Consider the following 19,658-nt stretch of genomic DNA (forward strand, 5'->3'; position numbering starts at 1 on the left):
GGAATAGAATGTTATCATATAAAATTCTTGATGTATTTTTTGTGCTAAAACAGCTCTAAGATCTTATAAGGTGGTAAAAGAATGTTCGCTCTGCTAGGATTTTTCCCCTGCTTTGGCGTTCGCTGCGAGGATGGTCTCAGCCGCCGTTTTTGCCTCAGGGAAGCTTCACTTCTCTAGTCTCCCGATTTTTTTGTGTGTTTTTGTTTTCATTTTTCGGCCTTAATGGCATCTGTCCGGCTTTGTGACCCGGGATTTTTGAATGGAACTCTCCGGCTCTTTCGTTTAAAGAGGTCTTTTATGGGGCTTCTTCGTCTTTGGTTCCTTTCCTGATTTGTGTACTTCTTCTCACCGGGGTTTGTCGGTGTTGCTGATTTTAGAGGAGGAAATTTCCTCGCTTGCTGCGCCATTGGAATTTACTTTGGTTGGACAGTTTCCCGGAAAGCGTCCATCCATTGATGTCATTCGAAAGTTTTTCTTCAACTTAAAACTCATAGGTGATTGTTCGGTCACTGTTCTTAACCCTAGAAATGTTTTGATTAAGCTTATTAATGATTTTGATTACTGTCAAATCTTCTCTCATCGATCTTATTTTGTGAACAACTATTATATGATAGTGGTGAAATGGTCCCCAAATTTGGATGTTGAGTTTGATTCCCCGATTGTTCCCATCTGGGTTTCATTTCCTTATCTTAGGCCCCATCTCTTCCCACCTCGGTTCCTCTTTTGGTTGGGTTCTCTATTTGGCTGAACACTGAAATCAAACACAACCACTGCTTCAGGTTCCCGACCTTCGGTTACTCGCATTCTCGTGGAATTGGATGTCACCAAAAAAATTCCTGATAAAATTTGGGTGGGTTCGCTTAATACTGGCTATATTCAATCTGTGATTTTTTATGATATCCCCCACTTATGTATGCATTGTAATTCTTTGGGCCATTTGAAAGAGGATTGTTGAATTTTACATCCTCATTTGAATATTGTTTCTAAACCACTTCCTGGCTCTGTTTCTGCTCTATATGTGTTGCCTGGGGTGAATTTGATTAAAGCGGGTTCTATTTTGACTGTGCCGGAAGTTGGAGTTAATGCCCAGGTGAATACTGACTTAGCTGATATCGTAATGAATGTGGAATCTGTGGAAACTTTGGATGACGAGTGTGACGCTTGTCCTATGGTTTTGGCCTCTGAGGGCCCGGTTGCTGGTAATTTGGTTCCTTCCTTGTCTGTCCCTATCAAGATTGGTAACCTAGTGGTGGGGAGTGAGGCATCTTTGAGATTTTTGGCTTCTCCTTTGGACCCTTCTCATTCTGCTCCCCTAGTTACAGTTATGCATTGTGATACTAATTTAAAGACTTCCTTTTCTTGTGTGGATGTTGTGCTTGCCCCGATAGATTTGTCTGGGGAGGTAAATTCCAGGGTGCCTGTTGTCTTGGGTTTGGTGTCTTCCCCTACCCACTCTTTAGTCCATACTAATGTGGTATCACCTGTATACAATGGTATTTCGGGAAGTTCAGCATCCTTTATTAGTGTCCTAATTACTGTCATGTCTTCTAGTGAATTGAAGTCTCAAGTGGCTAAATATGTTAAAAATTCTATTTTGGTGCAAAATTATTGGCTTATTCTGAATGATTCCTCTTCGTTTGATGTGGAGGAGGAGGAGGATTTTGACGATTGTGAGGAGGTTGTGCCTTCTAAGCTTCCTGGCACTAGTCGTTCTAATGGTGGTAATAAAAGTAAGAATAAAGATAAAAAGAAATAGGCTCTGCCTCTTTTCTAATTGTTCTTCGGCAGTGGTTTTTGTCGGCTTTTTGGACAATGATGAGGAAGCCCCCAGCTTCCCCTTGCTGATTTGGCTGATTGGCAACCGAGGTGATTTGGACTTGTGCTTGGATTGCTTGGTGGTTTTGATTTGGTGGACTTCTCACCTATGGATGGTCCATGGCTGGTCGCGTGGATGGTGTAGGGGGCTTCCATTCCTAAGTCCGAGTTCAAGTTATTTTACTCTATGTGTATTGCCTCGCGCTATATGTATTGAGTCCTTTTTTATGTTGTTGCAATGGCTGGGGGCCATGGACTATATCTTTCTTCTGTTTGAATAAATGGTTTATTTAAAAAAAAAATTGTGCTAATTCACTTTTTTTGCTTTATTTACCCTTGATGATTAAATTAAGTCCCACCTAATTCCCAACAAAAATTTGATATGTTTGTTAAGACAAGTGAGGTTTTAAGTTGAAAAATATGTTGATGAAGAAATATCAAACGGTAGACTACTCTTGGCCCTTGTAAATTTTTTAAGGTTTTTATTTAATTATTGATTCAACCATTGATATATCTCTTTCAGTTTTCATACTCCTTAACTATAGTTGTATGGGCATGATGGTTTTGTTGAAATTAAGCTGTTCATGATGTTTATGGCTCCTATGAATATTGCCAATCCTATCATCATGGTTGAGCAAAATTCAATAGTATGTGACTCCCATGATAGATCCCCATAATTGAGTGGCTCTTCGCATATGATACTTGATAATTATTTTGCTTGATCGAGAATGATGATTGATATGTGATATATCATCATAAGTTAATCTTGGTTGGACACGAATCTCAAGGCAAAATTGAGTTGGAAAGTTCCCAAATTAAATTCAGGATCATCCGAACTCCAATTTTAGTAACTTATAGTCGAACTGAACATCTCAAAAAGACGAACTCAACGACACCTTATTCGACCAAATCCGAGCCCAAATTGGTCCAAATCAAAAACCCAAAGCCTATTTGAAATGTTCAAACCATAAACTGGATGATTAAACGATTTCTAAACGTGACATGCATATAGTCGAATCAAGTGCCTTGTAGTCCAAAGAACCCAAGATCGCTGAACTTTAATATCATTAAGATACTCAAAAGCTCGATAAACAGTCCATGATCAACAGAGTCGATATCGGCTGTCTATTCAAAACACTCCCAACATGCACTTGATATTCTCCCTATTTACTGGTCATGTAATTCTCAAAAAATTATAAATAGAACCATCATTCTTCACTATTAATTAGTTACATGCTATAATTTATAAGCTAGCAATGCTTCTAATTCGATTGCAAGAACAAATGCCACAAGCTTAATGGTTGCACACAACAGCATATAGCTGGATTTTTAAATAACAATCCCCAATTTTTTTGAAAAATGGATAGACCTCCGGCCGATAATAAGCTACCACATTAATGAGTCGAATAAATTATGAAATAATTAATCAAAATTAAGCATAAATATTCGTCCTATGCAGCTTTAAATAATAATTAATGAAAAATTAAATGATTAGGATAAAATTAATAATGATGAAAGTGACAAAGCATTAATTAAAAAAGTTGCATTCCAAGTTTCCAACCATACGCATAATTAATTTATAATCCTTGAAGAAACTTCTATGTTTAAACGGCAAATGGTACCCAATTTAGTTAATTACATTGCTTACATTTGTTAATTAAAAAAAATTGTCTTTAATGTTGTAATTAAACTTTGACTTACTGAGAGATTGTATGCTGCACGTAGCTGTCAATTAATTACTATCAAACTATTACGAGTCTATTCCCGTCCTCCACCATTACTTTTTAAGCTTTCACATGCACCCTTTCTTCATACTTCAATCATCTTTTCTTTATTGATTCCATAATCAATCTTCTACAAGCGATCAATCGCTTCATAAGATTCAGCCATGCTACGTTTCTTTGAGTCAGAGGTGGATTCATGGTGGTCGATGGCCGCCACCCCTCCACCGCAGCCGTGCCATTACGTCGAATTACCCGTTGACCCGAGGCTTCAAGTTAGAGTTGATCATTATAGTGAAAGCGGTACGGCGCCACCCATGAATATAGCACCTGCAGCGTGCAGACTCGTCCCTTCGGCTCTTACGACGGCGGATCTTGTCAAGGGACGGTGGTCTCCGGCGACGGTGGTGAGCAATGGGTCGAGCTTGTCAAGCCCGAATAGTTCATCTTCAGTTGACTCTATGTGAGCTTCATGCATAAACTATATATATTTAATTTCTTTATGAATAATGGGATCAGAAATTTTACTTGATTATCTTGTTTTTCTTACCTTTTTTGGTTTTTTTTTTTTTTTTATGATTGTTTTATAGGAATAGCTATGGTGGCTGTGGCATCATCTCTTGGCAGAGTAGCAATGCTTTCAGCATAGAATCTGCAATAGATCCATATATTGCACCATTTAAAGGTTATTCTTCTTATAATTATCAAGATCTATTGCATTATATATAGATTAATTAATATAAATAACACATAAAATACAGATTAACTCAAAAGAAAATATTGAGCTAAGCTAGCTCCCCTAACAATTTCAGTTTCGTGATTAAGTTTTTGATTGATTGATTGATTGATCTTTGCATGAACTGATGTTGAGGTAATGAAAAATTGCAGTGGATAGGAGCTCTTCAATTGCTATGGATAGTGGGAGAAGAAACCAGCATGAGGTAATTAGTATTTGTTCATTAGTTATAATTAAGCATCAAAGCTAATAACTATGTGATCAATCCAATAATCTCTCTCAGCTATTTTATTTACTATTCTTTTATATTTTATTTTGTAGGTTGTGGTGGATTTGAGGCAACATAGAAGGAAATTAGATGAAAACAAGAACATAGAAGCTGTAATAAGAGATTCTAAGAGGCAGAAGACTGGTGTTCAAGAAGGAAATCTCCATTGTTTTACTTCATTTGAATCAACTTCTTCTTCACCATCAATGATGATGACAGCAGAACAAAATCTGAAAGTAATTAACTAAGCTTCTTCAGCAACTTTGATACTAATTATCCCTAGAAAACTAAATTAGCTTATGATATCTATCCTTGGCTAAACATAACTTACAATACTAAACAATTATATTTTGATCTATTTGCAAGACAATCTTTCAATATTACAAGATAACATTTTTGTTAAACTTAAAAATTTAGCTCATGACAGCCTAATTCTTTTTTTTTTTTTTTTTTCCTTATGCAAAAGAATAATCCAAACAGTTACTTTCTTCTGACAAAAAAATAGCCTTTTATAATTTTAAAAAAAAAATGTTGCAGCTTAAAAAGTTAGTATTTAGTATATTTAGCTCAAGATATGTTGAGTCAAGCTCTCTCTCTCTCTCTCCTTCTAATTGTTTGAGATCTTAGAACTAAGATATAGGTGTATGTTTTACGTGAAGGCACCATTGAAGAGGAGCCAGAAGCTCGGGGATAAGATAACTGCTCTACAGCAGCTAGTTTCTCCATTTGGCAAGGTATAATACAATTAATTAACAAAACAAATCAAATGAAAGAACTATTATTATTATGCTAATTCCTTGATTACTGCATGCAATTAACAAAAAAATAATCTAAACTTGATTTCAGGCTGATACAGCTTCGGTTCTTCATGAGGCTGCAGTTTATATCAAAGCACTGCATGAACAGGTTAAGGTATATATATACTGCAAAAAGAACAATTACATTATGTGGAGCAATGCGCGCAGTAATTCTAATAATTATTTTTTATGCAATTTGGTTTCAGTTGCTGAGCAAACCTTACGTTGAATCGATCTCTGCTACCGAAGGAATTCAGGTCTGCATATTATGCTTCTAAATTCATTGCAGCAATGATAATTTCGTCCTTTTTTTTGTCTAATTATATTTTGTGCATGAAAAAATGCAGGAAATGAAAAATGGAGCTGACAATTGCCATTACAGATCATCCAGCTTGAGAAGAGAAGGGCTTTGCATGGTTCCAATCTCTCCGTCTGTCATAAACTTGGCAAATCAAGAACTGTTGGATAGTCACATGACAGCGAGTTTACTTCGATGAAGCACAGTAAAACAATTGATCAGATAGATTTATGAGGGATTTTTTTCTAATGGCTCTCATGTACTAAATGTTAATTTTACCTTGTAGACTTAGAGTAGGTTATCCTTGTCACACCGCGGGATCTATAGTATAAGAATTTCATCGATCTCCTTTCTTTTTAATAATTATGTTCATCATTCTCAATTCATATTATTATCTATTTTTTGTTAATAATCGATACTCATTTATAATCAGATCATCATAAATTAGAGCTGACTAATTACATCCAAAAAAATTTAATTAAGTATAAACAACGAAACACAAATTACTACAGTCAATATTATATTTTGTTCCAAAGTTCAAAAATAATATATACAATAGGCACTATCGGCTACAAAAGAATGCATATAAACTAGAGAACTTAAGATAAAATCAAAACATTGTTTTGTTAAGCCTCAATCCCTAGGTTTCTTACATTCATTTGAAATCATTTGAAATCATGTAATGAGTACAAAAGTCCAGCAGATAATCAAAACTTACCAGTACATTCAATATAAGACAAAAAAATTAATGTCGATCTGCTCCAGTTTCAGTCCATATAAATCAACAACAAAATTAATATGATTAGTAAAGATAAAAGAGATCTATCAAATTATAATAAAACCAATTAAAAGTGATCAATCAATGGACAGGCTATGTTTTGTTGCATTAGTATCAATACTAGTTTAGTAAGTTTTATATTAATTGTCTCTATCAATTAATTCATATAATATTATGTCAATACAATTATGAATATAATTACGAAGAGCAAGACAGGACATTCAACTTTAATGTGGTATGTGTTTCCTCCTTCCACCCCAAACATCGCCCAATTGGTCATCGACCTTTAATTTAAACCCAATAATCAACCAGTTGGTTATCGAGCTTTATCTTATCATTATTGTATATTATATATTAAGTCAATTCAAATGTGACTTTCAATATTCATTTAAGAGTCGTCACTCTTTACCCGTCAGTGTAATTCAACCATCAGTTACAGGCTACAATCAAGATCACACCCAAACATTTTATTTTAAAAAAAGTCCCTCAACCCACCCTCATACACATAGTATTATATTTTTAAAAGTTAACTCATATTCATTATAGTATTAATAGCTAGTTTCCCTTGCTTACATGCAAATATCACATTTATTTTGAATCAATGGTATCAGCCTTTCTTTAATGTAAGAAATGCAACATAAAACGCAAAAATCTATAAAATATAGAAAAATTTGTATACTAGCTAATAACTTCATAAAACTATAACGTTTATTTTACCCAATGAAATTCAATAATGTTATAGTTTAAATGTTCATTTCAGTCATTTCTATTATATGCAAAAAAAAGTTACAATATGAAAATGCAATAAATTTGGGGAAAATATATTTTTATCCTTTTTTAGGTAAATTAAATTAGCAGATACAAAATTATTGAAAATAAAAGTAGGTTTTAAGTTATTTACTACGATCAAAAGATTTTTCTTAATTGAATCAACAGATAAAAATGACAAAAACTTAGCTTTCTCTCTCTTTTCCTCTCCCTTTTTTCTCTTCTTCCATGGCAAGCCACACGAATGAGAGGGGGAGGAATGACTTAGTGTTTAGATTTAGAATGTAATATATATATAAATATTATTTGTAGTCTAGAGCCATTACGTACGGAAAACGTTAATTTTCAGGGTCATTTACGCAGAAAAATAAAATAAAATATGTCGATAATTTATATTTCTAGCGAATTTTTGACGGAAAATTTTCCAACTGTAAGTCACGCGTTCGGAAAACAAACACTGTGAAAAAAAATCAGCCTCGAAAAAATTCGGCAAATTTTTCTGTCGGAAATTGCTTAGAAAAAAAATTAAAAAAAAATGTTATATTTTAGCCCGAGTGGCCTCGCAGCCTGCCCCTTAGCGCTCGCCCTACCATGAACCAGGCTCACTTGCACTCTGTGGGCCCGTGAATCAGGCCCACTCGCAAACCCATTAGCGCAACCCCATGAAACCCGCCTACTTCAAACCACAATTTATCCAATGAGCTGCGATACATTCTTTGTTATTTTGGCTGGGTTTTCATATTTAAATTATATTTTTAATAGTTAATTTTAATACATGATATGTTCAAATTATTTAATCTATTTAACAATATCTATTAGATTATCTAATTAATTTATTTAAATTAATTAAAATAACATAATAATGATTATTATAACATTTTAATTATTTTAGTTTAATAATATTTAATTTAATTAATTTCATCTCCGGAATTAGCATTTTTCTTGTAGTGCGCCGCAACAGTCAAACATCATGCCATGGTGTCGTTACGCTGCATGATGAATCCAGAATTGCTGTACAACATAGCCTTCAATGCCGCGGCAGTAATTTCTGGAGCTGCAGTGCCTACAAGCACAACAACGCAGTACTCTAGTTCAAAACTTTCATTTTTTTTTTCTTTTTAATATAATTTTCAAAATTATCAGGTTTTTACAATCCATCCCTCTAAACCCTTCAAGATATTCCTAGATTAATGCTTTAGAACCCTTGTGTGTCTCTAGCTTCTGACTCTCTTAAAAAAAAATTTGATATCAGAAGCAAAAAAAAAAAGCTTTCCTATTAAATATTTTCTTACATGCACAATTACCACATATAAATTGACTCACATCATAAACAAGTATATTTAATAATTAATAAACCCTATGGATTTATCTTGAAAAGCAACCAATTATAAATATAAGAAATGCAACATAGATCTATCAATAAAAATGAGGATCTAGGCTAAGCACTTTAAGAGCTTGTCTAAATAATTATGAAATACAGTTTGAAGGCTTGTCTAAATAACACGACACTTCAGACAAGTTTGCATTGAAGGCATAATTAGCCCATGCATGTTGCTAGAGATGTTAGGTGGCAACGTAAACGGAATTCCAAGAAGGATGATTTTCTTCTTTTGAAAGTTCTTGGATGTGTTGTTTGATTATTTTTCAATTGCTGTTCTTTTCGTTGCGATGCTAGATTCGATTCGGAATGGACGATGAAGAAGCAGCTTTGTTGCATGCGCCTTGGATGGCCAGGGTTGTTTGGCAACCTGGATGGCTCAATGCGGCTTTTCAGTTCGGATGTGTTGTGTCTTTCATGGATGGCCCATCTCTGACAACTAAGTGTCGGTCTGAATCCGACATTCTTCTGATTCTGTGTTTCCTACTCTCAGTTTGCTTTGTCACTGATGTTTATTTTATTATTAATTATAATTCTAATGATATGGCCCTTCTTTAAGTCTTATGTTGTAATTTTCTATCTTAATGAAATTTTTTGTTCTGGTTAAAAAAAAATGCTGAAGTAGGAGGATGCCATGGCAGCTCCTTGGGATATATTGTATTGCTTCTCTCACAGTTCCTTCTTCCTGGTTAGAATATTTGATATAATTTTTAATGATCTTAAAAATAATTAAATTTTTATTTTAAGATTCGAACTATTGTAGATCAAAATTTTATATTGGATTAATTTTAAAATAAATTCAATAATTTTTAACTCCATCTTAACTTAAATTATATGAGAAGATAATACAATAAAAAAAAATTTCTCAAGTTAGTGGTGTTAGCAGGAATTTTTATTGCGTCCGGTAAAAATACCGAGCATACCGAGTGTACGGAGCGCCTGTACCGAGCACAATACCGAGCACTTTAGTACGTGGAGTTTTGTTATTGGTTTCCGAATGCATTCGGTAACCTTACGGAATCATTACTATGTTAGCAGGCATGCTGCAAACTCTCGCAATTATTTAATCTACCTAGTTCAAGAAATAATCACTTTCCCTAGGCACTTTCACTCATCGCAACCTTACTACTTTCTCTTCCTCTTCTGGCATAGGTGTGACTAGCTCACTTGGCCCTAGGCCAATAGGAAGATTTATTCTATGCAGACACCGAAAGACGTTTGGAGACCAATCAAAATATGTCATGTCATTTTTTTGCTCAGTACCAGTGCTTGATGCCGTTGTATATCAGGTGACGTGACGCATTTTGATTGATCTTCGGACCATCTAATATCCGCACAGAATAATTTCTCGACCAATGGAAACACTCATTGTTGTGGCCATTATCTCCTTTACACTCTTCTAACTTGCATTTACGAATGACGGATTTCTTCAATCTCTTGAGACTCGCATCAGCTAGCTTGGTAGGGTTCAATTCATCCATCTTAAGCGAGTCAATTATAAGCAATGAGAGTGACGAGTGTAGCAGCATCTGTCGTGCCTCAAGATCTAATTAGAAGAATAATACTTAAATTTAACTAGATCAATAAATACATCATATTCTAAAGCCAACAAAAAACTTCCAAGTATAGTAAATATAAACATGTATAATAGAATTCTACGTCAAAATGTTCATATTTAATTCTGTATTTTGATGTTGTGTATATGGCAGAACAGCACTTAAGTTCTTAACAACTCATGAACATAACTAACATGTCTTGATGTCGCAAAAGGATTATTTTAAGACTTTCATTCTTTCTTGATACCTTGTACTTAAGAGGTTTATAAACTTAATCTATCCACATTTTTGTTTGTCAGGATTCGCTAACTTTATCTTTCATGCGCTCAATCAGAGGAAAACATGTTCAAGAACAAGCAATGACCATATCTTAGTTTGTAGCCTCAATTGTAGGAAAATAATTCTATGCGGAAGCTAGACGTAGCTATACATTCGGATGTAGCAGTACCGAACGGCGGTACCAAGCAGTACCAAGCTGCAGGACAGTAAAAGGGTGACATGGCACATTTTTATTAGTCTCCAGAAGGTGTTTGAAGTATGAACGTAATAATTTTTCCAATTGCAGAGAGCATAAAGCATTCAGATCTCAAAAGTACACTACAAAATTTTTGGTACAGTACATGATACAAATAAACACACAAAATAAGTAGAAAATGGATTCCAGGACGTCTTAAGTGTACATTTCCCTTTTTTTAAAAAATAAAATACATAAAAAAAAACTTAATTCCAAGAATGTCAAAACGACAAATCCTACACTCATGAAAGATTTGCACACCTTAGGTGAATAGCATGACTTGTCTCTTAAGCATCAAGTAGTATATTCAGCGTTTATTTTAACATAATCATAACTCAAATCGCATCCCCAAGCCTTTCCGCACCCTCTTCCATTGCCTGATATTAACAGAGAAAAGAATTGCAGGTTTTAAGATTGCCACCAGATGAGCATTGAACGAAGAACAAACAATAACAGTTCAGAAACATAATGATTATGGAATATAGTTTGCAGGCTTGCCTATAGAAATGTGGATCTTTACAGTGCCGTGAGACTCTCCAGCCTGTTTCAGATAAGTGCTGGCTTCGACCCTGCAAAGAAGCATTTGAATAGGATTTTGTTTACAAATCTGCAGTGGATTTATTACAACATAGTGTATAAATTTCGTGTAATTTTTGTTGCAGGTGCCATAAAGACTCAAGTGAAAAGGATGATTTGTAAAGAAAAAAAGAAAACTTATAATTTCTCTCTCTCTCTCTCTCTCTCTCCTTATTCATTCTATTTAGATTTCAGTAATCCTACACAATAAAATTAATTAATCAATTATCTAACTATCCAAATCATAAGGATGTCATTATGTTGCTTGATATATGACTAAGATTTCATTTGGGACGGCATTATTACTGATTCTTAAAGCAGCTTTTTAGTATAAAATTTTTAATTTTTTACTTAAAAAGCTGCTTTAAGAAGCAGTAAGAAAGCTGTCCCAAACAAAACTTAAATCACCTTGAAAGTTTATGAAAGTTAGCATCCTGCTTCCTTTAATAATATATAATAAGAATAATTATCTTGATTTACAAAGTAGATGCTGCATGATGGAAAAATGAGACTATAAAATCATGTTAATAAGGGTTATAATGACGAGTGCATCCCTAAATATAAATGAACTAAGAAAAATTATTATTCTCCCATTTTAAATTTAACTTACATTAAATTTGTTCATGAGCTTCAACATAATTAAAATTAGAAAAAACTATGCACATGCTACCTGAACAATACAATTTATAAATCTAGCACTACCTAAAAATAAGAACTACAAAAGTCAAACAACCTGATGCAAAACAGAATTTTTTCACTTTTGTTTTCTTTTTTTTTATGGAGCAGTGGATACAGATAAAATGAAAAATTAGTTGGACGTCCTGGAGGCCAACTTTTTTTCCAATCAGAGAATATTTTGTTTAGGGCCTAAAATGTCATTAAATTTCCTCATGTGTTGGAATTCAAAAAATCCTTAAACAACAACATATCCCAAATAACATTGGTATGGGCATATTTAAATAATATTGAAAGCACATTTCTATCCCATCAACTATGAGGAGAAGAAATGGATGTGGTGCCAATATTTAAGGTAGAGATGCGAGCAGTTGATGCAAGTCTACATCATTGAATTCAAGTGATATAGCCATTTAAATGAATGCTTCATTACTGGAACAATCAATCTTAATGAAATCTGTTGCAGGCTGCCTAAAGATATTCGAAGAAAATTGAAACTTTTCCCAGAGCAAACTTGTAAAGGCCAACATAAAGGCAATTGTTAATGCAAGGCCTAATATGAATGTATAAAACAAATATTGTGGTTGATACCGCGACCGTATATTTGTTGTATTGTTTGAGGCGTGTCAACTCCTATCTATTCACATAGAAGGATCGGGCTCGAACTTCAATTCATTTTTTTAACCCACGTAGCATCTTCAAACATTACGTGCGTACCAACAACACGCTCACTAGGGCCCATGCGGGTGTATGATTTTGCATGTATTCTGTAAGATGCATTTGTATCGTGGTTGCATGTATGCATGTTGCATATTGTATTTGCATAATACACTTTGCATGTTGGGTAGTGTGCTTGCATAGTGCATTTATGAAGCACTTTACATGCCTTTCAAAGCATTCGTTAAATGCATATGGATATCCTGAACGCGTCAGTGTGTGCATCAAGGCATGAGGTGTTTTTTGAAATATCCAAGTATGGTTGATTATGCAGGTGATGATCATTTGAAAAATGCGTAAATTTCCATTTAAGTGTATGTAAATGCCTTCTATCCACTTGTATAAATATTGTGGATCCAGTATCGTGGTTCAACAGTACATTGGACTTCTTCTGTCAGACTGTCATGCACTGACGATGTAGCTCATCTATTTTTATCTTTCGCATGTTGTCATCTTCTTCAACATTCAACTCGCAAGAATGTGCTTATGCCGGCAAATACATTGTGCGACGCATTAGGAGCCTCCTACCTATCGTTTGCAAATGAGATTTATTTGATATGACAGCCTAGCATCGCAAATTTACTGCTTCATCTTATCAGTGGCCTGCAATTTTACCACTGATTATCTGCTTTTGCATACAGGTGAATCGTAGTGTTGCGCAACAAGTTGCTTGTTGCTTATTGCAGGAAGACTGTCGTGTACTAATGAATCTCCTGCAGTTGCTCGTATATGCTTGCGTTCGTCACAAGCTCGTTGCCTTTTCCTACAAGTAATGCGTTACGCTCGTTGCAATCTTCTTACTTATACCAATAGAGAATTCATTGCACTTGCAGAACGTCCGCTATTGTCGCTTGCAGGCGTGATCGCTATATGCATTACAGGCCTTATGTCGTCATATGCAAGCAATTAGTGATCCTTCAAAAGCCTCTAACTGTTATACGTAAGTGTTTGCATTTGTTGTGGTCCTTCTGCATTCACTGCGATCTTCATCCCTTGCTTGTAAATGATGTGTCGCATGTCTATGTTTACAGAGGACCCATCATATTCGCAACATATCCTTCGTCATTGCTTTTACTAGAAAGTCATTTTAAAAAGTAGTATGAAACCTGTCCCAAACGAAGCCTAAATCATATTGAAAGTTTATGAAAGTTAGTCTCCTGCTTCCTTTAATAATATATAATAAGAATAATTATCTTGATTTACAAAATAGATGTTGCATGATGGAAAAATGAGACTATAAAATCATGTTAAAAATGGTTTATAATGACGTGTGCATCCCTAAATATAAATGAACTAAGAAAAATGATTATTCTCTCCCATTTTAATTTCAATTTTACATTAAATTTGTTCGTGAGCTTCAACATAATTAAAATTAGAAAAAACTATACAAATGCTACCTAAACTATACATATTTATAAATCCAGCACTTAACCTTAATAAAAGAACTACAAAAGTCAAATACCCTGATGCAAAACTGAAAATTTTCACTTTTGCTTGCTTATTTTTTATGGAGTAGTGGATACTGATAAAATGAAAAATTAGTTGCAAGTCCTGGAGGCCAACTTTTTTGGATTACACTCCTGCTGAGAATATTTTGTTTGCCTAGCCTAAAATGTCATTAAATTCCCTCAAGTGTGGGAATTCAAAAATCTGATAGGAAGTACTTGAGTTTGCAAGTAATTCAAGAGGAAATACTTGAGTTCGCAAGCAACCTTAGCAATAATTGGTCCAAAACAGCAAGAAAAATACCAAAAAATCTGGATGAAAGCAATCCAAAGACGACAAATTGCAATATTATAATAGAAGCAAAACAAACACCAAACAAGATACAATTAATCCTCAATTCGAGAGGAGGATCGTCTCTCCCAATCTCTAGATTATAGATCTAGAGTCCACGACGCCAAAGAAGACTCCTAAGGAACAACTCAAATCTTGCATGCCCTAACCCTAGCCTCCGCCCCTCTTTTAATGCATATCTTCTTAATAAAAACTAATAAAAGATTTCCTAAAATAAACATTAATTCAAATAGTTTCCTCATGCCCCTTCCCTCTCTCTCCTTGCCACCCTAGGGGACCCACATGCTTGGGAGGTAATTAAATGAGGCGGCTTAGCCCGCCTCCTATAGGTTTGAACTGGCCCCACCTAGGTCTATTTGGGCGATTCGGCCAGAACCGTAACAATACCCCCTTCTCAAAGAACCACCTTGTACTCAAGGTGAAAACTATGAAACTGATGTCTCACCATTCTCGTATGGCTCCATGGCATCGTAATCAAGTATATTCTTCCACTTGATTAGCACTTCACTAGTTCCGTCTTTTTTCTGGCGAACCCCCAATAACTCTAAGGATTCTATAATCACCTCTAAATCCTCAGTAAGTGTCGTCGGTAGCTCCGAGCTGACTGTATAATCCCCAATAGCCCTCCTCAACTGAGATACATGAAAAATCGGATGTATAGTTTCCATTGATGGTCGTTTCAGCCGATATGCAACTGTCCCAATCTTCTCCACTACTTCATAAGGTCCAAATACCTTGGAGCAAGCTTCTCATTCCTCCTATGAGCGACTGTCTTTTGTCTGTATGGTCAGAGCTTCAAGAAAACCCTCTCCCCTACTTCGAACTGTATGTCCTTCCTATGCCCATCAGCTTGTTTCTTCATAATTTGTTGAGCTCTCAGTAAATGTCTCTTCAACTCCTCTAACACCCTATTCGTCTCCTACAAGTACTCCACTGAATAAATTGAAGCGCTGCTACTCCCAAAGTGCACCAAGTGAAGCGGATCCCTTTCGTACAACACCTTGAACGGTGTCATCTGAGAAGCAGAATAATACGAGGTGTTGTACCAATACTCAGCCCATGATAACCACTTGGCCCATAATATGGGTGTCTCTGACAAAAAACATCTGAGGTAGGTCTCCAAGCTCATGTTGCCCACTTCTATTTGGTCATCCGTCTGTGGGTGGTAGGCGGTACTCCTTTCAACATTGTTCATTACAATCTGAATAGCTCCTTCCAAAAATGACTGAGGAATACCTTATTCCTGTCGGATACTATCGCATCTAGTACACCAGGCAGTCTAACTACCTCTCTGATGAAGGTTGATGCTACTATCACTGCCACAAGATCTATTATTACTAAAATTACACTCCATATATTCAGTTTTAAATCTACTCAAACGAAAGCCTTTAGACTCTAAGGTTGACCTCCATAATTCAAGTTTACCTTAAACTCCCTCTCTAGTCTTATCAACAAGAAGAATAAAGGCTAGTAAAATATATATCAATCATGGCCGAAAGTAATGCCAAACCTTGGAAATATAAAAATAAATTCCCCTACATTTACCTTCATCAGAACATAACAACCTTTCCCACTTAACCAAACCAATCAACACCAACCCCCTATCATAACCAACCCCAGTCAACTCTAGCTAAATCAACATCCTAACTCGTCAAAAGACTTTAAGACTATGGAACTATCTGCAATGCTCTAATCAATCTAGATAAGGAGATGAAAAGACTATAAGAGCACGTCTAAAACTAAGAGGTTATAATGGTCAGATCATTATGCCGAAAATAGTTTGTTCACTAATAATTAGACCGATAAGCAAAAATAAAAAGGCCGTATACGAAGCACTTGCTTGAAAAGTCTATAAATCAAGTTGGTGACCTGTCTTTCTTTGAGGAAGTTACTGCCATGTAGGCTGAAGAAAATTGATGACCAAGCCAACAAAAGATAACTCAACTAACCCACAACACCAATCTCAATCCCAAGCACTCCAATGACATCCTTATTGCCATCAAAAACTTAACCAAGATTCTTACTCGCAAGCCAACCTACACTCAAAGTCATTCAAACCGATATTTACCCCAACGCCCAATCACCAAAATGTTTTTATCCCTCAATATCCAACCTCCAACCTCCAACCTCGATCAATCTACCTAGCCACTATCAGCCCTCAAACCCAAAATATTAAATGCCCAAAAACCAATATAAATTTCATAAAATTATACCAAAATTTTATAAAAAAAAAAGTTAGCGAACAAAAATAATATAAAAAAGGTTTAACCAATTGAAAGCAACCTCGACCCTCCTCACTGAGCTAAGAGTGCTAACTTCATATTCAATCCAAACTCACAAAGGAGTCAATGCCGTATGAATGTAATCAAACAAGCACATTTTAATATTCCAAAGTCTGTGACTACCCAATATGACAGAACCAATCTTGTCATCATCCCCCAAAATCAAACCCCAGAATGCTAGCAAATCATTTCCATCTTGTACAAAAAAATTCAATGCAGCATATATATATTTGAAATCACACATTAATAGTCTTCATGGAGAGTTCCATCCGTCATAAGGGGGGTAATAAACCATATCTTGTTCCCAAGAAAACCTTCAAATCACAAACATTAAGTCCTCGCAAGAGGAAAAGATCTCCAAGTATGGCTTTATATTCCTCCTGAATAGCAAATACATTTTTCAACATAGTTCATTCTCTGCAAATCAAGGATGGGCAAGCTTTTTAGAGCCCACACCCACCACCCTGCATTTCCGGTCTCCCACATATAAAATAAGTTTTCATGAAGAATCTTTGGTCAATAGAGCTGCTAATTGAGAATAAATGTCAGAATTCCCAGTAATGAAAGAATTAATGTGGTCAAAGAAGTGCATATTTGTGCAAGCACATATCAATGAAGCCAATGAAGCATGAATTGGCGAGATCCCCCTAACATGCTTATAGAAAAAAAGGGGAGGGAATGATCCAACCATTCAAATCCCAAGAGACTTGCATCTAATTACCCCATTAATTTCACTCAAAGGGTTGAGAATTTTATCAAAGCCATAGCACCTAGAGGACCTTCGGCCCATTAAAGGAAACAAACATCCCATCTGTCACCTTCTCCTTGTTACTATATCGATAGTGATTCCACCCCCCAACCCAAAATAGTTCTCCAGCTTTTAATCCCTCTCCTACTAAGCCTCCTCATCCGAGACGCCTATGACGATTGTCATCTATTTGAACAAAAATAGGAGAACCATTGCATTTACATTAACTTAGTGATGTATCAAGTAAGCTAAACAAACAAAGATTGAAGTTGTTAATGAAAAAAGATGCATATGAAGCTAGAATCTTCTTGCGGGGATCAATATGAAATCTCAAGATGTGTAGTGACCAAAGTGGAGAGTTTTTTAAAACATGAACCAACATGAAGTATGTTCTAAACTTCAAAAACACAAGTTCAATTTACCATAATATATTTTTTAAATTTAACCTTGAATTCCCTCCATCTCAATGCTTGTTGGATGCTAGACCAACCAATCAAGACCTAACCACCATCAAATCGGTATCATATCACCACAAAACACAGTTGGATCACCACCAGGCTACTTTTGGTAGCTAGGCAATTGGATAACCTTCAAACCAACATTGGCTTTGAAGTCACTCTTGGATGACCACCATACTATCTCTGTCGATAATTGCACCTACTTTTTGGACCCACCACCTGATCATTATCAAACTACCATTGGACCACAACTTTTTATTGTCAAATAACAATCCAGTGCCAAAATGACATTCAATGACATATATTTCTTACCAAACCACCACTGAATCTATGTTGCACGATTGTTAACTGTAGAATCAATGGTAGTGGCCATTAAAGAGATAAGCAAAAAGGATTCTTCTTTCAATTTTATTTGTTAATCTTTAATTGAAATTAGTGGACGATGATTGATTAATTGGGGTTCACATAATTATATCTCAGTGGGAAGAAAAATATTAGGTTGGTATATTCACAAATATGAATAATTAGGTTCACTTAAATGTATCAAAATGAGAAATGATCTAAGTCATGGTGGTGAGAAGAAAGCTAGACATAAACCGGTTAAATAATCACAGTCCCTTATCCATGAAACTTTTGACAATTTTGAGTCATCTTACAAACAAAAGTAGAGCCTGCGCAAAACAATATTGCAAAAAATAAAGTTAAGTGATTTGGCCAGGTCTAACATAGAGCAAAAGGTACAAAAACAAAATATCAAGAAAAAATTGATGTGGTTAAGAATGAGAATGAAAACTTGCAAACCAAAAGCAATTTATATAAAAATTGTCGAAAAAAAAACGCAAAAAGTAGAGTTGAATAACATGTGCAATGCTTAAAAAAATGAATAGAGATTAATTATACATAAAGCCATCCCCAGAGAGTTGAGATAAGACAAATCAAAATGATGATGGCATGCTCCATAATACCTATCAAACGGAAGTGGCTGGCCACTGCGCATGAGAGGAATATCTCCCAATGATAAGTGAAGATCATTAAGGTCAAAATCAATGCCAGCATAGCCAACAGCACATGCTATGCGACCCCAATTAGGATCCCTTCCATAGACAGCTGCCTGGAGAATAAAGAAGGAATTGAGCTCAGCAGAAGCAAAATTAACAAGACAAAAGCTGGATCACATAGAAAGCCAGGTTAATTAAAATAAAAAAAAGAAACTATAGTCGACAATACTATACTTTTACAAGTGAAGAAGATGCCACTGTCCGAGCAATCTTTGCAGCTTCTGCCTCATTATTGGCACCAAAAACAACCACCTAAAAGACATAAAATCGTTACTTCAAGTTGGATGGTTGAAGTGAAGGAATGCATCAGACTTGTTGTGTGATAGAAAAGGCCCCCTCAAACTTAAGGGAAAATTTTATAAGATGGTTATGGAGCCGAATGTTGGCCATTAAAAGAGAAGCATAATACTAAGTGTTGCAGAGATGAGGATGCTCAGGTGGATAAGTGGCTTTACCCTTAGAAATAGGATACGAAATGAGCATATACGTGAAAAGGTTGGAGTAGCGCCAATGGAAGATAAGATTAGAGAGAGTCTCCTTAGATGGTTTGGTCACATAAAACAGTGGCCTTTCAATGACCCGGTTAAGAAAGTAGAGGTATTAGATTTGCCTTATGTTAAGAAAGGTCGAGGTAGACCTAAAAAGACTTGGTTAGAAAATATTAGAAATGATCTTTCTTTATTAGATTTAAATGAGAATTTGACTTTTAACATGACAC

General features: G+C 35.3%; 2 protein-coding genes across 2 annotated transcripts in view; one reads left to right on the forward strand and one right to left on the reverse strand.

Annotated features, from left to right (window-relative positions):
- Positions 1–3,703: 3,703 nt before the first annotated feature.
- On the forward strand, positions 3,704–5,945 carry LOC114579352 (transcription factor bHLH112-like). The gene is made up of 8 exons (XM_028693599.1): positions 3,704–3,999; positions 4,127–4,221; positions 4,425–4,477; positions 4,594–4,776; positions 5,200–5,274; positions 5,387–5,452; positions 5,544–5,594; positions 5,685–5,945. Exons 1-8 carry the CDS (start codon positions 3,704–3,706, stop codon positions 5,832–5,834), a joined length of 969 nt encoding a protein of 322 aa, XP_028549432.1. The 3' UTR covers positions 5,835–5,945.
- Positions 5,946–10,642: 4,697 nt separating this feature from the next.
- The window catches only part of LOC110107272 (arginine biosynthesis bifunctional protein ArgJ, chloroplastic), a 36,166-nt gene continuing 27,150 nt past the window's right edge, over positions 10,643–19,658 (reverse strand). Inside the window, exons 15-18 of the mRNA XM_020837475.2 lie at positions 19,115–19,192; positions 18,848–18,993; positions 11,128–11,198; positions 10,643–11,006 (exon numbers count right to left, since the gene is read on the reverse strand). Coding sequence (XP_020693134.2) covers positions 10,924–11,006; positions 11,128–11,198; positions 18,848–18,993; positions 19,115–19,192 — 378 coding nt within the window. The 3' untranslated portion in view covers positions 10,643–10,923. The remainder of the gene's footprint in view (positions 11,007–11,127; positions 11,199–18,847; positions 18,994–19,114; positions 19,193–19,658) is intronic.

The sequence above is a fragment of the Dendrobium catenatum genome, unplaced genomic scaffold, assembly GCF_001605985.2.
Source record: "Dendrobium catenatum unplaced genomic scaffold, ASM160598v2 fragScaff_scaffold_43, whole genome shotgun sequence".
NCBI lineage: Eukaryota > Viridiplantae > Streptophyta > Magnoliopsida > Asparagales > Orchidaceae > Dendrobium > Dendrobium catenatum.

What these genes read in the sequence shown, in the direction of transcription:
- LOC114579352 (XM_028693599.1), top strand. Translation starts at nt 3,704, where the DNA reads ATGCTACGTTTCTTTGAGTCAGAGGTGGATTCATGGTGGTCGATGGCC. An exon ending in ATATATTGCACCATTTAAAG is followed by an intron (nt 4,222 to 4,424) that starts GTTATTCTTCTT and finishes GAAAAATTGCAG; the next exon opens with TGGATAGGAGCTCTTCAATT. An exon ending in CTGCTACCGAAGGAATTCAG is followed by an intron (nt 5,595 to 5,684) that starts GTCTGCATATTA and finishes GAAAAAATGCAG; the next exon opens with GAAATGAAAAATGGAGCTGA.